The 23,736-nt window shown below is 33.7% G+C and overlaps 2 protein-coding genes across 2 annotated transcripts; one reads left to right on the top strand and one right to left on the bottom strand.

Moving 5' to 3' along the window:
* Nucleotides 1-2,100: 2,100 nt before the first annotated feature.
* LOC134240055 (traB domain-containing protein-like) lies at nucleotides 2,101-16,536 on the bottom strand. The gene is given in 10 exon segments (XM_062722166.1): nucleotides 2,101-3,970; nucleotides 6,981-7,083; nucleotides 9,261-9,433; nucleotides 12,241-12,366; nucleotides 13,091-13,236; nucleotides 14,021-14,161; nucleotides 15,081-15,292; nucleotides 15,904-16,008; nucleotides 16,410-16,457; nucleotides 16,460-16,536. Coding segments are annotated over 10 exon segments (1,239 nt in total). The 5' UTR covers nucleotides 16,524-16,536; the 3' UTR covers nucleotides 2,101-3,849.
* A 3,701-nt stretch (nucleotides 16,537-20,237) lies between these two features.
* Nucleotides 20,238-22,262, top strand: LOC134240054 (uncharacterized). Its single transcript, XM_062722165.1, has one exon. It carries the CDS (start codon nucleotides 20,264-20,266, stop codon nucleotides 22,250-22,252), a length of 1,989 nt encoding a protein of 662 aa, XP_062578149.1. The 5' UTR covers nucleotides 20,238-20,263; the 3' UTR covers nucleotides 22,253-22,262.
* Nucleotides 22,263-23,736: the final 1,474 nt, after the last annotated feature.

Below are 23,736 nucleotides of genomic sequence, written 5' to 3'. Positions count from 1 at the left end.
GTTAATTATCTATTTTATCAATAAAAACGGTACTCGAATATTTTCAAATTCTGTGATTGTTCATTTACTATTTAAAATTATTTACTATCTAAAATCACTCTCTGTACAAAAGTACTCAAAAGTTGATATAAAAAGATGCTGGAGTCCCTAGATCACGTCTTCCAAATAACTGTTGGAATCTAGATGGGTAATAATTGTGGTCCTTTATTAGTAGAATTGTTTTTAAACGCCTATAAAGCAGAATTTATAAAATTGTTTTAAATTTCAATAATATTTTATCTCATTGTGCATTTCTTCTTTATTTCTAAGTCCAATGGGGCATAACTCTGTCAAAAATGGTGCGATCGTACCTAAAACAGTACATAAGTGCAACCTCTTTGAAGAAAATGAACGGAAACTGCAAATAATTGGAATTTTTTTAAGTCCAAGGGGCATAACTCTGTCAAAAATGGCGCGATCGTATCCAAAACAGAACTTGACCTAGATATTCATCTGATATACCTGTATACCAAATTTCATTTCAGTATGTGCAACGGTTGTGAAGAAAATGAACGGAAATTAAATGGACCGACAGACCGACAGACAGAAGCAAAGCATTTATATGCCCTCCCTTCAAAATAAAAATGTCTTATTGCCCATTCAACCAACATTCCAGATTTGAACTTTCAATTTGAACCATAAAAAAAGTTATTAGGAAATAACAGAAAATTTATGGAAAGAATGATAGTCAGATGGATGAACAGACAGTGGATAAGGTACCTGCAAATCATTGTTGGGCCTGACTGTAGCTTTATTATGTAACTATCATCTTCGCTAGCCAAGGGTTTCTGATATGCTACTCTCCTCATTTGCTGTGTAAAAGTTGTAAAACTCTACGATTTCATGAACAACTTCAATGCAATTTAGGACAAGCGCGGATCTAGAAGGGGGGGGGGGGGGGGGTCAGGACCCCCGTGGAATTTACTAGGTAAAAAAATGTATATACTAAAACCAGAAAAAAGTTACCATGGACCCCCCCTGGAAAACGCTGACCCCCCTGGTAAACGCGAATATGTGTGAAATGGGTAAAAAAGTGAAAGATTTGAGGCAATAGAAGTCACCACTACACCCCCCTCCCCCACACACACACACACGAAATAGGTTTTTGACGTTTCTGGGATTGGATTCTTTTTTGCCTGGGGTGGACCCCCCCCTGGAAAAAATTTCTGGATCCGCGCCTGTAGGATGATTTGCATTATCAGTCTAGTCGAATCCCCAAACGGGGGTAAACGGAAGTAGGAAAACCGTACCCTCAAACGAGGATACACGCACGCGCAGACACTCAAAAAAGTGCCGTTTTCACGGAAAAACGTGTGGTCCACAAAATATGCTCGTGCAAAGTGATGGATTATTTCGTAGCTCTGTATGTACTCAAATTTGATAGATTAAATATGTTTAAAGAGATCGTATTGCTGAAAAGTATATGTTTATTGCTAAAATCCAGACTTATTCTCTCCCAAAGTTAGCGTATTCTGTGCCTTGACCTCCATGCTTGATACAACTAGATTTTTTATTCATAATTTAATAAAACGGATGAATAAACAAACAATGGTTTGTTTAAAGTTGAACTACATATAATTCCCTTCCCCGGTATTACAAATTTTGTGTAATTAACATGTTATTTATTATTTTTCGACACTTTCTTGTGTGCCCGTCCGAATTTCCTCTGTCCTGTAAACAAACTTTTGTGCTTCAGAAATGAGGTAAATAAAAACGGGAAAAAAATTATTATTTTTTTTAATTGAAAACAAAGGTGTAGACAATTCATTTTTGTATGTGTGTGATTTTTTAAAAAAAAATTTATTTTTTAAATAAGAAGAGTTATCGTTCTTTAATTCCACTTCCGCGCGTTGCATTAAGGGAAGGAAACCCCTCATTTGAGGGTTATACCCCCGTTTGAGGGTTCGACTAGACTGATTATTTTGTCTTGTATTTGAGTGTGGTAAATGTAGTCCATCTTGTCTTGTATTTGAGTGTGGTAAATGTAGTCCATTTATTAGATTCACATAATTATTAACTATTTTAACAGTAATTTTAGCATTCATAAATCTAACACTCTGATAATTTGTTATCTTTGGGTTTATTAAAATCCACCAATTACAAATTAAACTTTTTTTATGATCTGCATAGTGGTCACACATCTGGAAAATCTTAAACCATGCAATCTTTAAAAAATATATATTTCAGGGCAAGATTATAGCAATTCAAAATAAGCACTTTCAAATATCAAATAAAGTCAGTATTCAAATTGGCAATACTAGACTTCATAAAGGGAGCTGCTTATCCATTTCTTGAACCTTGAGATTTCAGGAAGATTTTCAAAACTTTGCTAATATTTAAGATTGAATTTGGATATACATAAATGCTAACATTTTTTTTTCTGAAAAAAGTTCTAAATCACCATTTTTGTTGTCAGTGACATTCAAATAAGTTCATTGCTCTTTTATCCTTAGAACTGAGAAACAAGAAAAATACTAATGCAGTAAAGTAAAGTAAATAAAGCAAAAACAAACAAAAATAGTATATGGTGCCTCTATATATAGACATATAAAAGTCTTAAATATACCTGTATGTAAAACAAACTTTAAAGTTTATAACAATAATATATATATCAAACATATACATGCTGATTAAATAAAAATGTTTTCATGGCAAAAATTTAAATGAAAATATTTGTAAACTAACTGACTTCTGTAAAATATGCTTATAGCGAACACACTTATAGTGTATTGATGCTTAGATCAAAAAGCTTTTCATTCCCTGTGACTTTAAAGTGTCTTGTAAACTGTAAACTAAACAAATAAAACATGTGTTAATAGCAAAGGATAAATAATCAATTCCAAGGACTTTGTTATCAGCATTGTTTACAGAGTAATTAATAAGTAAAATTTAAAAAAGTTGTTTAATCTCTTGGGAAGAGGTACATATTAACAAGCTTCACATTAACATTTATATTTTTTTTTACGTGAAATGCAATTAATATCACATCAAAAATAGAAATTAGCACCATGTTTCCAACTAAGAGGATTTTTTTTCTCTCCAAAATCATTGAAAAAATGGTATAAAATGCTTTGTAAATGAGGTTTCAGGTTAAATTTTGTTCCAGCAAATTGACATTTATTTAAAATTCTAATTAGAATCAAAAATCTAAACACACTACTTTCAATGCCCTCATCTATCAAAAGACCTACTTGTTGCATTTCAAGAAGCTTTGTTCTAGTTATAATATTTATTTTTTATTATTACCGTGTATAAAGACACTTCACATTCATAGAAATAATAAAAATTGAATTGTCAAAGACACCTTTTTAAATAAATTATTAGTAAACTATGATCAACAGATACATGTAAGATGAAATGAAAAACAACCTTGCAATAGTTTTTATACACAATCATTAAGATCTATAAATTACACACATCGATCTTAATTTTGCCAATTATGACTAGAAACATCAAATACAAAATTTGCGAAAAAATATCTCTCTCTCTCAATATATATAATTACGTGAAAAATCCGGCATATCCAGTTCTGTGTTTCATGTAAAAGTTTTCCAAATAATTTAAGAACAATAAATCTTGATATAGGTATTTTGATATACGAAATAAAATAAATTAAGATAAACTCTGATTATATTTTCGATAAATTACACCACCTTTACCAGGATGCTATACAAGAATAAATGTCCAGCCATTCAGAAGATGAATGTTTGGGATGGAGCACCAAAGTCCAGCCATTCATTGGAAAGATGGACTTTTTTGGTTGGATAATAAATAGTTAATTTCCTTAGAATATTTGAGATTCAATAAATTTCATGTGAGAAGTGGCACAGTAATCCTATAGAGTTTATAGCATCCATAACACAGAACTCCGTAGAAGGAAAACCGAAAAGCATACTTCAATAATTTCCTAACCTTTGACACTTCTGGAACCCTGCAAGAGAAAAATACAATAATTATTTAATTGATAATCATGGATAAATCTGACACAGAATGATTCTCTCTGGATTCGTGGAAATCAAGAGACTGAATAGAAATTAATATTGAATTTTTGTTGTAACATGTCGTATGACTGGTTAATACATTTAGTTTAAATTGTATTATATAACAGATGTTGCCTATGTCACAATGGCATATGCTAAATAGGTATTTTCCCTCTGAAAATTATTTAAGAATACAGGTACTCTATCTAAAGGGATATTGAATAAATGATATTACATGTATTGCAAGTATTTTCTGTGAATGTTTACCAGGTATAAACACAGTCTACAGTCTTTTGGGACTCAATAATTTTTCATCCACAAAACCAAATCCATATGAGCCCATATTTTTCCTTCAACCCACAAAAATATGTCTCCACAAAAAAATATGATTTTGTTTGCAGTACAAAGTATTTCCAATAAATTATTGTGAACACATGACCCTCTGCTGTTGCCACAGCCTAACAGAGGTAGTCACGATTTGAACAATCTTTAATTTACACTAAACTACATGAAGACGCTATTGAATCTGGAGAGGTTCATGAAGCTCACCATCACATCCTTGCACCACCAAGATTTGGGTCAATAGTTTCATGAGTTTAATGACACAATAATACTATGTCAATGAAACCACAATGCAATAACAATGAAGCGATTACAAGCATGTGATGGTGTGGCAATGTGTTCATGATGATTCAATGGTGCAATAACTATGACATGATGGCAAAATGATGAAGTGATGTTGTTCATTATAGCTCTGTTGTGGTATCACACCATCATCATATTGCATTTTCATGCCACATACTGCATTATCATGATCATGCTATTGCACCATCATGCAATAATCATTGAACCATTGATTCATCATCATCGTGCAATCGGCCCTTACTTCAATGCTCAATAATGCAAATAATGAACTTAGTAGTCCCATTTGGATTCCAAACTTTGCTATTCTTGAGAACATTTATCTTAAGATGTTTTTAAAATTTTTTTATGTGTAACTTTGATCCCCAGTTGTTGGTGCCACCTTACCCAAGGATCATTATTGAATTGAACTTGAATTTACACAACTTGAGAATTAATTAATTAATAATACAAACTACAGCACTTTGCTGTTCTTGAGAGGAGTTTTGAAAATATTTCTTTTATGTTCCTTTATAACTCTATGACTTTGAATCCCTGTTGTGGACTTTCACCTAAATTCCACTTTTTCTGGCCAAATGGTATTTAAGAAGATTTTTGAAAGATACCATTTAATTTTCATCAATTCTTATTCATCTCCCTTCAAAAGAAAGAGTGTTTTTTCTTTGAATGTATTTCTATCACTTTCACCCAAAGAAGCCTTGTAAAAAGTTTGGTTAAAATTGGTCAAAAGAATCTGGAGAAGAAGATGAATGCAACAACAAAAACAAGAGGCCCATGGGCCACATCACTCACTTGAATACTGTGGCTAGGAAAAAGTAGAAATGGGTTTATTGAAAAGTTTAAATAAAAAAGTAGTCCCATGACCAATCACGGATTTGCTATTCTTGAGAAGGTGATTTTTAAAGAATTTTCCTATATACTTCTATGTAAAACTTTGAATGGGCCATTTACCCCCAGGGGTCATGATTTGAACAAACTTGAATCTACACTACTTGAGGATGCTTCCATATAAATATGATGAAGTATGGCTATGCCATTCTTGAGAAGAAGATTTTTAAAGAATTTTCCGATATATTTCTATGTCAAACTTTGGTCGGCCATTTTGGCCCCGCCCTACCCTTGGAGGTGATGATTTGAACAAACTTAAATCTACACAAGCTGAGGATGATTCAATATAAATATGATGAATTATGGCTTTGTCATTCTTGAGAAGATGATTTTTTAAGAATTTTCCTATATATTTCTATGTAAATTTGTCAGAATATATTTAAGTATAACCATGAGCTGTCATGATTTGAAACTTGACACAATATATACACATACCTCAGGATGCTTCCATATAAATATGATGAATTATGGCTTTGTCATTCTTGAGAAAAAGATTTTTAAAGAATTTATACCTATATATTAAAAAGTCAAACTTTGGTTGGCCATTTATATCATGTTACATCTATCTTTAACAAATTTGAATCTATACTATAAAAATGCTTCCATATAAATATGATGAATTATGGCTTTGTCATTCAACAAAGAAGATTTTTAAAGAATTTTCCTATATATTTCTATATATAAACTTTGGTTGGCCATTTTGGCCCCGCCCTACCCCCAGGGGTCATGATTTGAACAAATTTGAATCTATACTACCTGAGGATGCTTCCATATAAATATGATGAATTATGGCTTTGTCATTCTTGAGAAGAAGATTTTTAAAGAATTTTCCTATATATTTCTATGTCAAACTTTGGTCAATGACCATTTTTACCCCCAGGGGTCATGATTTGAACAAATTTGAATCTATACTACCTGAGGAAGATTTTTAAAGAATTTTCCTATATATTTCTATGTCAAAATTTGGTCGGCCATTTTGGCCCCGCCCTACCCCCGGGGGTCATGATTTGAACAAATTTGAATCTACACTACCTGAGGATGCTTCCACATGACTTTCATCTTTCCTGGCCCAATGGTTCTGGAGAAGAAGATTTTTAAAAGATACCAAAAAATTTTCATTAATTCATAATTATCTCCCCTTGGAAGAGGGCTTGGCCCTTCATTTGAATAAACTTGAAACCCTTTCACCCAGGAATACTATTGTGGTAAAAAATTGAAAAATTGGCCCACGGTTCTTGAGAAAAGTTGAAAATGTAAAAGTTTACAGACAGACAAACACAATCTACAACAAAATGTGATAAAAAGCTCACTTGAGCTTTCAGCTCAGGTGAGCTAACAACAGCACCATATTAATTACAAAGACACACAACAGACAAATTTTGATCAGAAAAAATAAGGAGCAGTTCACTTAAAATGAAATAAGATTCTTACACCAAGATTTCATTGATGTCATATTTCTCTTGTTCCCAGTTGGCCTTAATGCCCGCCACATGACCAATTCCTACTACCCCTACCACCACTGAGGGGATGTAACCTACAACAAATTACATCACAGTGTCATTATCCAATACAATACACAAAAGTAACCTAAAACAAATTACACCACAGTGTCTTTTACAATTTCAATGCAATAATAAAGGAGAAAATGCACAAGAAAATTAAAAAATGTGTACTAAAAGTTGAATTCTGTCACATTCAATTTGTCAGAATATATTTACCGGTATGTATAACCATGAGCTGTTACGTTACATGTGTATGAGGCCACACAATATATACACATAAATCAATGCTTATGTAGACATTCTGCAGTTTATAATAGGTTTAATGGCATTTAAAAGCAGTTTTAAAACACTTACAGTAATTGAGAATTTTTTTATTTTAAACTAATGATTGAATGCATCTTTCTATCATTAAAATTTTAAAGCTTCTAAAAATATATACGCAAGGATATAAAATATAAAAAGTTAAATTCATTTATATCACGTTACATCTATCTTTAAGTTACTTATAATTGGAACAATAAAAAACAAGAGGCCCAGGGGCCACAGCGCTCACCTGAGCACATCGGGCTTGAATTTATCCCCCCTCCAGGCGTTCATCATTTGAACAAATTAGAATCTACACTACCTGAGGATGATTGCATATATAAATATCACTAATCATAGCTTTGAAGTACTTGAAAAGAAGATTTTAAAAAGTTTCCCTATATATCCCTATGTGAAACTTGAACCATTTTGGCCCCACCCTAGCCACTGGGGGTCATGCAACAAACTTGAATCTACACTACCTGAGGATGATTCCACATGAGTTTCATCTTTCCTGGCCCAGTGGTTCTCGAAAGAAGATTTTTAAAGATTTTTCATATATATTCCTATGTAAAACAAGGGTCAGCATTTTGGCCCCACCCTTGCCCCGGGGGTCATGATTTGAACAAACTTGAATCTACACTACCTGAGGATGATTCCACATGAGTTTCATCTTTCCTGGCCAAGTGGTTCTTGAGAAGAAGATTTTTAAAGATTTTTCTAATATATTCCTATGTAAAACTTGGGTCGGCCATTTGGTCCCACCCTTGCCCCTGGGTTCATGATTTGACAAACTTGAATCTACACTACCTGAGGATGATTCCACACGAGTTTCATCTTTCCTGGCCCAGTGGTTCTTAAGAAGAAGATTTTTAAAGAATTTTCCTATATATTCCTATGTAAAACAAGGGTTTTAATTTTGGCCCCACCTTGCCCCAGGTTCATGATTTGAACAAACTTGCATCTACACTACCTGAGGATGATTCCACATGAGTTTCATCTTTCCTGGCCTAGTGGTTCTGGAGAAGAAGATTTTTAAAGATTTTTCCTATATATTCCTATGTAAAATTTGGGTCGGCCATTTTGGCCCCATCCTTGCCCCGGGGGTCATGATTTGAACAAACTTGAATCTACACTACCTGAGGAAGATTCCACATGAGTTTCATCTTTCCTGGCCCAGTGGTTCTGGAGAAGAAGATTTTTAAAGATTTTTCCTATATATTCCTATGTTAAACAAGGGTCGGCCATTTTGGCCCCACCCTTGCCCTGGGGGTCATGATATGAACAAACTTGAATCTACACTACCTGAGGATGATTCCACATGAGTTTCATCTTTCCTGGCCCAGTGGTTCTGGAGAAGAAGATTTTTAAAGATTTTCCTATATATTCCTATGTAAAACTTGGGTCGGCCATTTTGGCCCCATCCTTGCCCCGGGGGTCATGATATGATCAAATTTGAATCTACACTACCTGAGGATGCTTCCACATGAATTTCATCTTTCCTGGCCCAGCGGTTCTGGAGAAGAAGATTTTTTAAAAATGCCATTAGTTTTCAACAAATTCATGATTATCTCCCCTTGGAAAAGGGCACGGCCCTTCATTTGAACAAACTTGAATCCCCTTCACCCAAGGATACTCTGTGCCAAGTTTGGTTGAAATTGGCCCAGTGGTTCTTGAGAAGAAGATGAAAATGTGAAAAGTTTACAACGACGACAACAACAACGACAACGACGACAGACGACGGACAAATTTTGATCAGAAAAGCTCACTTGAGCCTTCGGCTCAGGTGAGCTAAAAATGACAAAAAAATCAATATAAAAATTTCAACAGATGAGATGTTCACATATCAAAATACTCTATATATGGTTTACATCTCTGAAACCTGTGTCAAAAGATAAGGGTATACCTTTAGGTTCATTTGGAGCTTTGATTGGCTTGGCAGCCATTTTGAGGGAGTGTGCAAGAAACGTATCTCGTTCTTCAATGACCACTTGACTAAGGCCCGGAAATTCTGTGGTCATCTCTGCCAGCAGCTGCTCTAATAAATCTTTACCCTTAAATTTCTCCACATCTTCTTTGCTATAAAAACAATCAATGAGGATTTTGATATGTACATTATAATAATTTTGTAAAACAAACCGTTTTCAACACCAAAACTTATTGCTCTTAATACAAGAAAAGCAAGTTAAGAAAGACTTGAAAACTGTGAACAATGAGAAACTTTCAGTCTAAGGGGCATAATATTTGTAAAAAATTGAAAAATCAACACGAATCTCAAATTTGATTTGTAAGTCATGAATATCAAACACAATCTAAACATTTCATAAAAATGGGCCAATTTGGTCTGCTGTCATCAACTTAAAGACAAAAAAAAATAAATAGTTCAGAAAACTATGACGGAATGATGGAGAGACAAGATTAGCATAATAAACCACAGTCGTTTTATTGAAGGTTCGGGCATAAATATTCAATTTGTGTCCAGGATAAGCATGGTAAGAACACCTGTATAAATTATTACTGAATTCAAACAATTGATCATTATAGCAGTAATCAGTCTTTCACACTTGCTCCCAAATTGTCAATGACTCACACATTAAGTATCAATAAATCTATAACCAACAGATGTTTCAGCTAGGCAACCTGTTTAACAGGATAAAAAATAGATGTCAGAGAGTTTCATAGTATCAATAAACGCTAGTTTATTACCTAGCTTACTTAGTATCCATTTTAATGACATTCAAATGTAAGGAGCACTGTATTTATCATAGTTTCCAGATGTTACCCACATTCACAGCAGCAAGTAATAAAATTTGCAACCACAAATCTGATAATTTAATGCCCTGAATTTATGGTCCCTTCTTAAGAGCAGATTATGGTTGATGTATAGTTATGTGACTAGCTTCTAAAGTGTAAGATATATAATTAAAACATCAACAAGGGAATGTGCAATGTAAAATCTTCAAATAAAAAATACTGCTACAATTACATTGTAATAGACCCAGAAACCTAGAAAAAGTCTCCAGATAAACACCCCCCCCCCCCCGCCAAAAAAAAAAAATCAGGGTATTTGTTCATAGCTGCAGGTTCATAAGTTAATAGTATAATGATCCTTCACTTCTGACAAAGTATACATGATAGCTAGGTTTTACCTTCATAAAAATTTATAAATGAAACTTTCATGGCCTAGCTTCTTTTGAGTGCATCAAACATTTACTTCAACCTATACCAACCGGAAATGCTTGGTTTTATAAGGAATACTTTTGGTCTACCACCTAAAATAAATCAAGGCTTAATGATTTGAGGACTCAAAGCATGCAATCAACAGTCAAAATATGCAAACATAGCCCTTTTAGGGTACACAAACCATACATGTAAGATGAACAAGGTTTGTTGTCTATTTGACTTGTAGAGTTTTACTTCAACAATAAAATGCTTAGAATGATTTTAAGTACAGGAATGATTTGTCATACTAAGAATCAAAGAAAGACATTTTATTGTTTTTTAATTATGTCTGTATAAATAAACATATAAAGTAGGATTAAAAAGATTAATATAAACGAGAGGCCCAGTGGCCACATTGCTCACCTGAGCACAATGGCTAGGAAAAGCACAAATCAGATCAGAATTGAAGTTTACTGAGGGGTTGGGGTGGAGGGGGATGGGGCTTAAAATTTAACACTAATCAAGAATGCCTCCATATCAAAACAGCATATAACTTTGCTGTTCTTGAGAAAAAGAATTTTAAAGATTTTTTTCAACATTTTGTTTGTATATATTACTTCCTAATATTTTAAATTTGATTCCCCATAAATGTTTCCCTCCCTACCCCAAAGGGTACTCATTATTTGAACAAATTTAAATCTTCAATTAAATCTTCAATACATGTATGAGGATGCTTACATGTCAATATGACTAAACATAACTTTTCTGTTCATGGGACTTTTCCCTTTATTTTCCTATGTAAAACTTTGATCCACTATTGAGACTCCACCCTACCCTTGGGTTTTATGATTTAAGCAAATTGAATTCTACACTACCTGATGTTGCTTCCATATAATATCACTAATCATGGCTTTGCTATTCTTGAGAAGAGTTTTTAAACTGTATTTTATTGTAAAACTTGAATCCCCCATTGTGGCCCCACCCTACCCCCGGAGGTCCTGATTTGAACAAAGTTGAATGTACACTATCTGAGGATGATCCAACATGAATTTCATTTTTTTCCTGTCCCTATGGATCTTGAGAAGAAGATTTTAAAAGACTTTTTCCTACATGTGTATATTCCTATGTAAAACTTTGATCGGCCATTGTGGCCCCACCTTACCCTGGGGGCCATGATTTGAACAAACTTTAATGTACACTCTCTGATGATGATTCAACATGAGTTTCATCTTTCCGGGATCAGTGGTTCTTGAGAAGAAGATTTTAAAAGATTTTTCCTATAAATTCCTATGTAAAACTTTGATCAGCCATTGTGGCCCCACCCTACCCTTGGGGATCATGATTTGATAAACTTGAATGTACACTACCTGAGGTTGATTCCACATCAGTTTCATCCTCCCTGACCCAGTGATTTTTGAGAAGAAGATTTTTTTAAAATGCCATTAATTTTTCACTAATTCATGATTATCTGCCCTTCACTTGAACAAACTTGAATCCCCTTTACCCAAGGACACTTTGTAGCAAGTTTGCTTGAAATTAGCCCAGTGGTTCTTGAGTAGAAGATGAAAATGTGAAAAGTTTACAACAACAACAACGACAATGACAGATAACGGACAATTTTTGATCAGAAAAACTCACTTGAGCCTTCAGCTCAGGTGAGCTAAAAAATGATTGCATAACTCAGTAAAGCTCTGTTACTTGGGAGGTTCCTATTTGGTACAAACCTGATAGGTTCATCAAAATTCCATGCATGCCAGATGAATTTGATGAGCTGCCATAGAGAGAGTAGTGCAAATGCCCTCTGAAGCGTAATCTGAACAAACTTGTAACTCCCCTTTACCCAAGGATACCTGGTAAAACAAGTTTGGTTACTGTAAACTAACAATTATTCGCATCATCTTTTATTCAAGAATCAACTGCCTGAATTCCATCTAGGACTGTTAATTTAAATGGTTGGAAATACACAATACATAAAAACACAATAGATTAATAGTTTCCCGACAAATATATTGATCGAGCGAAAGCTCATGTTAAGCCTTTGCACCCAAATAAAAGTTTGTTAATACGTATCTGATTTTTGATTTTTCACTTCAATTAATGTGACTACAACTGCAATAGCACATTTGCAATACATTACAACCTAGTCTGCAAACCTACAACTTGTAAATGTTCAATACTTAAAAAAATGTCAAATTAAAATTAAATTTGATGAGCTGCCATAGAGAGAGTAGTGCAAATGCTTTTCACTTAGAAATGACAGTAATACACTTTGTTCTCAAGTTGCTTTCCTTACGCTTACAAAGACATAAACAGGAAAAAATCTTACTGCAAACATGCTTATAAAAAATTTACTCTTACAGCAAATTGATTTTTATTTTTAAGAACTTTAAACATTTTGCACACTTAACTGATAAACACACATATGCACTAGAACCAAGTAAAACTGTCTGCCCTTGGCACATATTATCAAACATGTTTAATGTTTAACTGTTTCTGGATCAATTCTGTACATAAAATACCTTTTTGATGATTTTTTCCACCCCTCAGTCCCCAGGGATGCAAACACTTCAAAACGTTTTTCTTCTAAGCCAAAGAATTAGAGCTCTCACCTCCTTGTATGCCTGTCTAAATTCTCCTCCTGGTGCCATCCCCAGTTCCTTGGTTAAGCGAGCGGAGATATTCAACAGCATAATATTGAACAGTCCTTGGACTAAACCATTCTGTAGATTTCAAGAGTTACATGTATTTTTTAAAATAAATTACTCATAACTTTAAGTAGTACCTTCTCAATTTTTTTTAACCCACAAGTGTTTTGTTATATTTGTTTGTTTGTTTTTTTTTTTTACTTTAAGAGGCTCATTAGGGGTGCAGTGGGATTTTTGCTTATAAGTGTATTTGTCATGGTTGAGCACATGCAAACAAAATTATTTCTGTGAGGAAGCTTTGGATATTGAGGGACAGAGAGGAGAAAGACGTAACTTAAAAAAATCAACAAACAATGGAATTATCTCCCTTATTCACATTTTCCAAATTTTTAAGAGACCTGCTTGATTCTTTTTTCGAATGAGAGATTTCGCTACCTTTGTTTCAATCCCATACTGAGAGGTGGTGTGAAAGGAATTAAAGATATTTGTGTACATTTGCCGAACCGATTAAAACATATGCACACATGTATTTGGACCCAAAGTCCTATAGACCTATTTGCAAATTAAAATTTAACATTGTTCTCATAATATTATTCAAATCATGTTAATTGTAAAGTTCATCTGTGAGCTGCACACAGCAAACATCATGATATTTTGTTCTTCACAGCATTCACTCGCACTTTCATCCTCCATTGCGTCTTACAATAAATCATTTAATAAGAAGAAATTCTTTATTTGTCAAACATTTCAAAATTCATTTTTTACATGATTGGTAGAATTTTTGGAACTCTCAGAATTGAAATCTGACTTTACAATCAAGCACACCCCTTGTTATATACAAATATCAGTGGGTAATGACCTGAGCAATGGAGGCTTTAATTTTCTGAAAATTCATGTCTTTGGCTTCACGTAGCACGGTCTCTTCGTCCAGTTGTAGTATTTTGATGCGGTCCATGCACAGTTCCACAGAAACAACATCAGGTTCAGTAGCTTGTATGACCTTTGGAGATAAAATAATAAGGTCATTGATCACAGATTAAAAGATATTTTTTCAAATTAAATTACTCATAACTTCTACCAGTCCGAAGCATATTCTATCAGTCTGAATTTTTGTTAATACAAGTATATTTTATGTCAGGTGTAATTCAAAATTTGACATTGAATATTTTTTTTTCATTACGAGGCTGATTATGATACCAGGGTTATGCAACTATAAATAATTCAAAACCATAGCACCAGCCAAAGGCTTTCTGCTTTTAAAAGTTTGTCAAGTAAATGTTGGGGGAACACATGTAATTATGAAAAAAAAATTAATTCTGTGAAAATTTCTGAAGGTTAAGAATTCTTTTTAAATTTAAATATTAATTCTAACTTGTAAAATGGAATCATATATAAATCGCAGTAATTATGATAGAAATTTAAAATAAAAATAAATTTAAAATATGTTTACATTTTCTCAATTGGCATTGCACTTCATGACCTATATATATACTGCATGTGTTAACCATTAACAGAGGAATGGAGGAAATACAGATTAGGAAAAAAACGATCATTTTTGGAAGTAAAAAAGTCAAGCAGAATTGCAAAATGGATAAGAGAATTGAAAATTTTCATTTATGAAGATCAGAATACAATAAATTAATCAGGACATGCCCTTCACCACAATCAGTCACATGGACCGGTACTATGGCAAATTTCATTGGACATTTGGAGATATAGTAAATTAGGTCATTCATCATATTAAATACTATAACACTGAAACATTTTCATCAAATGACCAGAGCAACAATGATGTAAACTAACATTTTAAGTATATAAATGCATTTAATTTATCTTTTACATAACAGTTATCTCAAACCTTTGTATTTTTAAACCCCTGAATAAAGATCATGATAAATATGAAATGTATATAGATTTACTTTGCTGACATCGTTGAGACTTTCAGCACTGAAGTGAGCTGTTCCTATCAGGTACACTTTGCTGCCTTCTTTGGTTTCTAGAATGCTGCAGGTTTCGGGGAGGTCTGGGTTCTCCTCCCGGTGCCTGACGGGGTAGGGATCTACATTGTCCTCAATATCTGATTCCTCTCCACTGATTGTTTCATACGTCTCATCATGGACACTCCACTCATCTGGTCAAAATATAAAAGATTTAAGTGTTTTTTTTTATATAACTACAAGAACAATTTAGCCATTTGTATGTTAACCAGCTAGTCAGTAAAACAACATGTTTTGTACTTTCTAAAAACCAAAGGCAAATGAACCAAAGTTAAGATTAATTTTAAATAATTTTTCTCTCTTCTCAATTTTTATTGACCTTTGCCATATTTATAACTTTCATCAGTTTACACAAATAATTTCAAAACCAAAACATGCACTCTATGTACCTATGCAGTGCTTTTTCACATGTTGTGTGTACTGTTATATTGTCTTATCCAAAATTAGTATGTCTTCATACAAGGATTGTAGGTAAAAAGACATGATACTGACATTCACCTAAATTATTTTGACTTATACAGTGGACCTTCAGATATCTGGATGCTTCAGTATCCAAACAACTTTTCGTCGGAACAGAATTTTTTTAAACTTAATTTTGTAATTCAGGCATTCAGACGCTTCACATATCTGGACAATGTAACTGGGAACCAAAGTGTCTGGATAAATGAGGCTCCACTGTACAGTTTAAGGCTATGTAACAAATTAACAAGAATCATAGAAATTAATATATGTACATGAAATATACCCTCAATTTCTGAAGATGGATCTTCCTGTATAACATTTCTCAATTCCTGTTTAGCTGGGGGTTTCCTCTCTTGTTTATGATCACCACTTGCCTTTTCATCTTTGACTAAAATAGCACAGAGAAGAATACGGTGTCACGAAGATCCGGGAAAAAATGTACATGTCATTATAAAACAGTAAAATTCTAAAATCGAAAATTGAAGCGAAATAAGACTTAAAATACATAAAAAGCCAAAAAAAACCATAATAAAAAATAATAATATGCATTAAACACTCTCTGAAATAAACAAATCTAAAAAATATATTTTATGTCATCGTGGCAACATCTGTATCAATGCATGATGCAAGTTTCTGCACAGAAAAACAATATGGACAACGACATTCAATCTTTTAATAAAAATATACTTTCTACCTTTACATGGATTTCTAGATTAAAAGATTTCATCTCTTATCAACAATAATTTCACTAAATAGACATGTCACTAAAAATAAATATAAAAATCTCACGTGGAGTAGGATTTTCTGGCTGATCGTCGTTCATGATGTGGAGTACGTATGTGTACACGATGACTGATTACGTAGAGCGCATATTTGCATCTTGATCCCGATTAAATTTATCATCTCTGAAGGTCCAAGTGGTACATTTGTATTTGTGTTTTTTAAAATCAACGAATGAATAAGTACTTAATTCATTAAAGCCGCTTAATCCGAAACAGGCACATATTATCTTACACAATAAAAGTACGTAATTACATAGATGATATATAAAAATAAATTATAGGATTGATTTAAGGGTACTTACCACAAACAAAAAATGGATGCACGGGTTGATAAATATTTTTTGACTGGTTTTGATTTGAAATGACATAAATAATAAATCCCTGAATTATAAAGAAATCGTAGCTTTTCCTTGGTGCTTAGATATGAGATTTTGTTTTGCCTTCTATATAATTCCATACAAAATTTTGCACAATTTTTTAACTTTATGACAAAATCTTTTATAATTGTCCCACTCTACTTGGAAAACATTATTCAGGTTACCAATTCAAATGTAAATCTATGAGAAATAACGCTGATTTCTGAAAAAAGTTTGTTTCAACTTTGTGTTATTTATCCTTAATAGTTTATTGTACAACAATCCTTACATGGAAAACGCAGATCACAGGGGCATCTTATCCACTCTGTTCTCTATTTCACATATAAAAACACACTGTATTTTTATATGTGAAGTAGAGAAAGAGTGGATAAGATGCCCCTGTGCGCAGATCAAAAACCTTATTGACAAACAGCAGTTCCTAACGGGAAGTCAAGATCTGTTGTGACGTCAATTTTGAAAAAAAATTATCGGTTATATCTAATACTAAGTTAAATGAAGATAATTCAAACCCGAGTATTTTTTTTCCATTTGTAGAAGCCTTATTCATAATACATCTTTTAAAAATTAAGAAAATAATTCAACATAATCCACTGTAAATTTTATATTAATATGCATATTTAAAGAATAAAGGAAAATAAGATATTTTTAAAGATTTTTTTAAAGGCGCTAAAATAGTGTCCGTGTACAGGTATGCATGTACATTGTTCTTCATCATGAGATATACATGTAAGCGATAAATTTAATTTTTCGAAAGTGATTTCACGAGATATCAACATAGGATTATTTTTTGTGTGACCTAACAAAAATAATTTTTGAACTTTTGAATTTTGATATCTTTTAAAAGAAAAAGACTTTGGGGATATAATTTGACAAGAGTTGAAACAATTTATGGACAATTATTTTTCAAGAAGAAAAACGAATATATATTTTTAGCGATTACAATCGGATCAAGCGGCTTTAAAAAAATGTAAAAATATTGAAATCACAACTATTTCAATATTTTTAAAAGACATTTTGAACAATACTTTATACAAACATACATGTACCCCTCAATAAATTAACATTAATAAGGAGGAATGATACAAGAGGTGCTTGAGGACAGGACCCCCCCCCCCCCCCCCCCCAAATAGACCCCCGGGCCTGTTCGACTTTTTTCACATAAATTATATATGGATGACACGTTTGTGATCGAATCTATACTATCAATTCAGAAAATTTGCTTAAGCTTACTTTTTATAAAAATTTCCACCCTCTCTATACATATAGTTGATTTTTATATAGAGAATGTAGGGTAAATTTAATAGAACGTTTGTTTTAGGTAATTTTTCGATTTGCTGGTATAGATCTTATCACAAATATGGCAATGAAAGATTTTTTATGAGAAAAAAATCGAAAAAGCTCAGGGGTCTATATCGAAAGGGGGGGGGGTCCTGTCCTCAAGCACCTTTGATTTGGGCTTAAGACATCACCTTGTCTTACTCTTATTGCAGGTGAGAAAGGTTGGGTTAATTTATTATCATTTTAATCGAGATATAACTGTGTATTTGTACATACTGCATATTATTTTGTAGAATAGTCCATTTATTTTCAATTGAAGGATTTAAGTTTTATGCCATCGTGTATTTAAGGAATAACTGTCTTATTTTTCGATTTCATGATGTGATCAATCGATTGGCTTGCGTGATAATTTGCATAAACGCCGAAGGCATAAAATTATCACGCAACCCAATAGATTGATCATCGTCATGAAATTGAAAAATAAGACAGTTATTCCTTATATTTACATTTGATTCCGCCAATCCACGTGCTCCAAGACCTGCTTCTGTGTAGCTGTTTGTCTAGTTGCAGATCTGTAGCTCTCCGAAAAAATATTTTGATAGACCGGAGAGCTACAGTGCCACCCATTGAAAAAACTGTATATTTATTGCGCACAAAAAAGTGCGCTCGGTTCTTAATTAATTTCAAAAAATTCCTTTATCTTCTAACAAGTACTCTTGTAATTGACATCCGAACGAAGCATATTGGACCGAATTATCTTTGAAACCAAAATGGCAGTATAAATAGGCGAAATGTTCGATGATTACAATATCAGGGTCAGGAGGCCTATTAACAACAATTATGAGGAATGTTTGGTTGTGGAAACAGCGAAAGAATATGTTAGGAACACACGGTTAGTAATATTTTGAGATTACAGTTTTAAAAACATGGAGAAATAAATCGAGAACCGAGCGCACTTTTTTGTGCGCAATAAATATACAGTTTTTTTCAATGGGTGGCACTGTAGCTCTCCGGACTGTCAATATATTTTTTTTCGGAGAGCTACAGATCTGCAGCTACTGTTTGTCCCGCACTGCACGTGGGTTTTTTTTCGAACCGCGCCAATACATTGATGGGGAAATAATTAAAGTACATGCATTTACAATTGTAATTTTATCTCGAACAAAGACATTGGAAATGTAAATATTATTGTATCAACAGCTTTGTGGAAGTCAACGATGCAATCATACAAACGTTTATCACCTTTGTTGGTGTATTTGTCGATCAGACACTTCATTACAAATAAATGATCTGAAGTTCTAGCTTTTTTTGAAAATCCTATTTGGCTTTCATGTATGATGTTATTTTCCGATAAAAAAAAATTATCTGATCTATTGTTAAGTATTACACTGAAAAATTTGCCAATACTGCATGTTAGAAATGGTTCAAATGCCTTTATAATTTTGGGGTAATCGAGGATTTTCTGATTTAAAAATAGGTGTTATATAACCTTCTACCCATTTTCTGGGATAAATTCCGGAAGTGAAGTTAAGATTTTAATTGTTAAACAATTTCAGAATACACTGTACAAGGGTTCATGTTAATTTGTGCTGCACTCAACATTTCGTTGGTATTATTATCCAAGCCAAGGCTTTTTTCAGATTTTAAACTACACAGATTTTTTGTATTTCCTTTAACATGTTTAAAGAGATTTTAAAGTTTAGTTTACTAAAAGATAGAAAGTTATGTCCATTTTCAAGTTCCTTAATCTTATATATAACGATATAGGACAGCGAGAAATTCAAATATTGAGTATATTTTTTATGCTTCCAAACATGTAAAATGTAAATATAGGGAATGTTTTTTAAGTTAAGTGTGATTTATTGGTGAGTGAATCACGAATCACACAAACTTGCACGTTGGCATATTTTACGTGACAAGTCTGTGTGATTCACACACCAATAACACACACAAAACTTTAAAACATTCCTTGTATTAGTTAATCAATGCTGTGCACACGATTCTACAAAACGTCTAATACACAATCCCCTTTAAATGATATCCTTTACTTAATTAACCCTTTAAAAGCTCTTGCTTTATTAAGAAAGTAGGCATTCCTAAAAAAAATGCATAAATATTTGTGGTTACAACCGTGGTCCGTACAAGTAGAAATGGCGGATACCTCATTATCTATGAAGGATTAAAAAAAACCACACACACATCAAGCATGGCTGAAGCTGTCAACGATAAGACCGTTACTGATTCACTTACGTGTCCTATATGTCTAGAAAGATTTACCAAAGCTAAGTATTTGTCGTGTTTACACACGTTTTGTGAATCTTGCATTCAGACCTACATCTCAAGTACGGTGACTCGAGATAGTGAAAAAAATATAAACTTCATAGTATGCCCCGTGTGCAGAAAAACTGTCAATGAACCAGAAAATGATATTTCCAGCGAGAAATGGGCCAAATGTCTTCCAGTGAACAAACTAATTCAAACAATGAACATACGTTCTGATAATTCAGGTAAAAATTGTATGTTTTGTGAACGAGATAGTAAAAAGATTGCAGCCATGTATTGGTGTAAAACTTGTGTAGAGGCAATCTGTGATTGTTGCAGGCATACTCATAATCTAATTCCAATCCTTTCAAACCACAAAATTATTAAGTTGTCAGAAGCAAGTCAGGGAAATGAGCCTATTGATGTTGATGAGCCATGTAAGCATCACAAAGGGAAACTGCTCGAGGTATTTTGTGAAGACCATTCAGAATTGTGTTGTAGCGTATGTTTTGCAACAGAGCACCGTAGGTGTACCAGTGTCATATCAATTGAAGAGGCTTCATCTCAGCTGATTGATAAAGAAGAACTCGAAAAGAAAAATAAAGAACTCGGTGAAGTTTTGGAAACCATTGATAGCGCTGTTTTGATCAACAACCAAAATATTCTTTCCTTGAATGAGAAGAAAGATTCGATAATGTCCATCATGGCAAATGAGGTAGAAAAAGTGAAAGCTTTGATTGAAAAAGCCCATACAGAGTGGGTAAAGCAGTTTGAGCAAGCCCACAAAGAAAATACAGATAGAACTGAAATGTCATCAGACGAACTGAAACGTTTTGGTACAACAGTACGAGATGCAAAAGCACTCCTTTCTTCAGTTGTGGATAAAGGCTCAGCAAAACAAATGTTTATGTCAGAGCATGTGTTGCAAGCCCAAATTACTACTCACTTTCATTGGTTGAGATCCTTGGACATATGGGGATCTTCAGACACCTACACTCAGAAAAGTTTTGATGTGCTTGGACAATTAAAAGAGGATGGGAAGTTGCCAAATATTGATATACTTTTTAATTCAAGGAGACCATTTGACAACTTGTCTGAGATTCTCAATAACTTCGTTTGGGATAAAAGTATTCCATGTCCCAAGGGTTACTTGAAGGGAAAAGATTTGATGAACGTTGACTTCGAGAAATTGTCAGTTTTTAGAGTGCCCTACCAAGTATACTTTGGATTATTTTTAAATGAAGCAAAGATTCTTTTTTCTATCGAATCAAAATCTTCACTAGATGTCTATGACACACTTTGTTCACCGTGGAAGTGTATTCATTCAGAAAAGTGTAATAGAGAGCCTTATGGCCTCACCTATGGAAACAAAATGGATGAAGTTTTTGTCGCTTTCGGCACTTGCGTGATGAAGTTTCAAATATCAAATGACGGCACAAGATTCGACAAATTGATGACAATAGAGTTGACCCAAAACATTGAAGACTTTGTTTATGGTTCAACAGTGGTTTTTTCAGCAAACTCTTCGATGCGATGTATTTTATCACATGATTTCAGTGTGCGCAGCGTGACATCTTACCAACGGACAGGAGACAGGGCATTTCTTTCATCTTCATTAGCACCTGGGAAATTTTTATACGCGAGAAATACGAACGTTTGTGTAATTGACTTGGAAGGGAAGGAAGTATTTCAATTTAAGTTAACACCACCAGAAAAGGCGCGGGGAATGGCGATGGACTCACAAAATAATATTTTTGTATGTAAATTTCAAAAAAATGTTGAACAAATCAAATATGATGGAACAAGCCGTAGGCAAGTAAATCTCAGCATTGATGGAGAATCTGCGTATAACATTGTATTTCATCCTGCTGGACATAAATTTCTGCTGATTTGTTATAGGAAAAATGTCGGTGTTTTTCAAATACCCAAATGATTAAAATACATGTACATATTAACAGACACAAATAAAACATACTATTATTTAAGTTACTGTACATCAGGAGTATGAGAGAGAACGAGAGAGAGAGATATATAAATATACCTGAAATGTTAGTGCATCTACATGTATACATGTATTCATTGTTCTCAATAGATTAGTAATAGTAAAGTGTTAATTTAGCAGATTTTGGTCGTTTTTAGCTCACCTGAGCCGAAGGCTCAAGTGAGCTTTTCTGATCAAAATTTGTCTGTTGTCTGTCGTCGTCGTAGTAAACTTTTCACATTTCCTTCTTCTCCAGAACCACTGGGCCAATTTCAACCAAACTTGCTACAAAGTATCCTTGGGTAAAGGGGATTAAATTTTGTTCAAATGAAGGGCCATGCCCTTTTCCAAGGGGAGATAATTATGAATTACGGAAAAATTAATGGCATTTTTAAAAAATCTTCTCCTCAAGAACCACTGGGCCAGGAAAGATGAAACTCATGTGGATTTATGGTCAGGTAGTGTAGAATTAAGTTTTTTCAAATCATGACCCCCGGGGGTAGGGTGGGGCCAAAATGGCCGATCAAAGTTTTACATAGGAGTACATATATATACATGTATAGGAAAAATCTTTAAAAATCTTTTTCTCAAGAACCACAGGGCCAGGAAAGATGAAACTCATGTAGAATCATCCTCAGGTAGTGTAGATTCAAGTTTGTTCAAATCATGACCCCCGGGGGTAGGGTGGGGCCAAAATGGCCGATTGAAATTTTACATAGGAGTATATAGTAAAAATCTTTGAAAATCTTCTCTAGAACCACTGGGCCAGGAAAGATGAAACTCACGTGGAATCATCTTCAGGTAGTGTAAATTCAAGTTTGTTCAAATCATGACCCCGGGGTAGGGTGGGGACAAATTGGCTGATCAATGTTTTACATAGGAGTATATAGCAAAAATCTTTAAAAATCTTCTCAAGAACCACTGTGCCAGGAAAGATGAAAGTAATGTGGAATCACCCTTATTTAGTGTAGATTCAAGTTTGTTAAAATCATGACCCCCCGAGGTAGGGTGAGGCCAAATTATCTGATCAATGTTTTACATAGGAGTATATTGGAAAAATCTTTAAAAATCTTTTTCTCAAGAACCATTGAGACAGGAAAGATGAAACTCATGTGTTATCATCCCCAGGTAGTGTATGAAGGCATTCTCAAATAGTATTTAAATTCAAGCCCCCCCCCCCCACACACACACACCCACTTCAGTAAACTTTCAGTTCTGATCTGATATTTGCTTTTTCCTAGCCGATGTGCTCAGGTGAGCGATGTGGCCCCTGGGGCTCTTGTTTATGTTATGTATGAACCCTTGATTAGTTTGTATATACCTACATATCTACCTAGTCCTTGTTGCACCCGGTGGCACATACGGCAAGGACTAGGGATTTCCATTCCTCCCTATTTTTAGCTATCTTCTCCACCTCTACCCAGGTAAGCTTTATG

This window comes from Saccostrea cucullata, unplaced genomic scaffold (assembly GCF_032062105.1).
Source record: "Saccostrea cucullata isolate Sc308-1 unplaced genomic scaffold, CSIRO_AGI_Scuc_v1 ctg1037, whole genome shotgun sequence".
NCBI lineage: Eukaryota > Metazoa > Mollusca > Bivalvia > Ostreida > Ostreidae > Saccostrea > Saccostrea cuccullata.
Note: the sequence above shows the minus strand (reverse complement) of the source record. Positions and strands in the feature narration are given on the sequence as shown.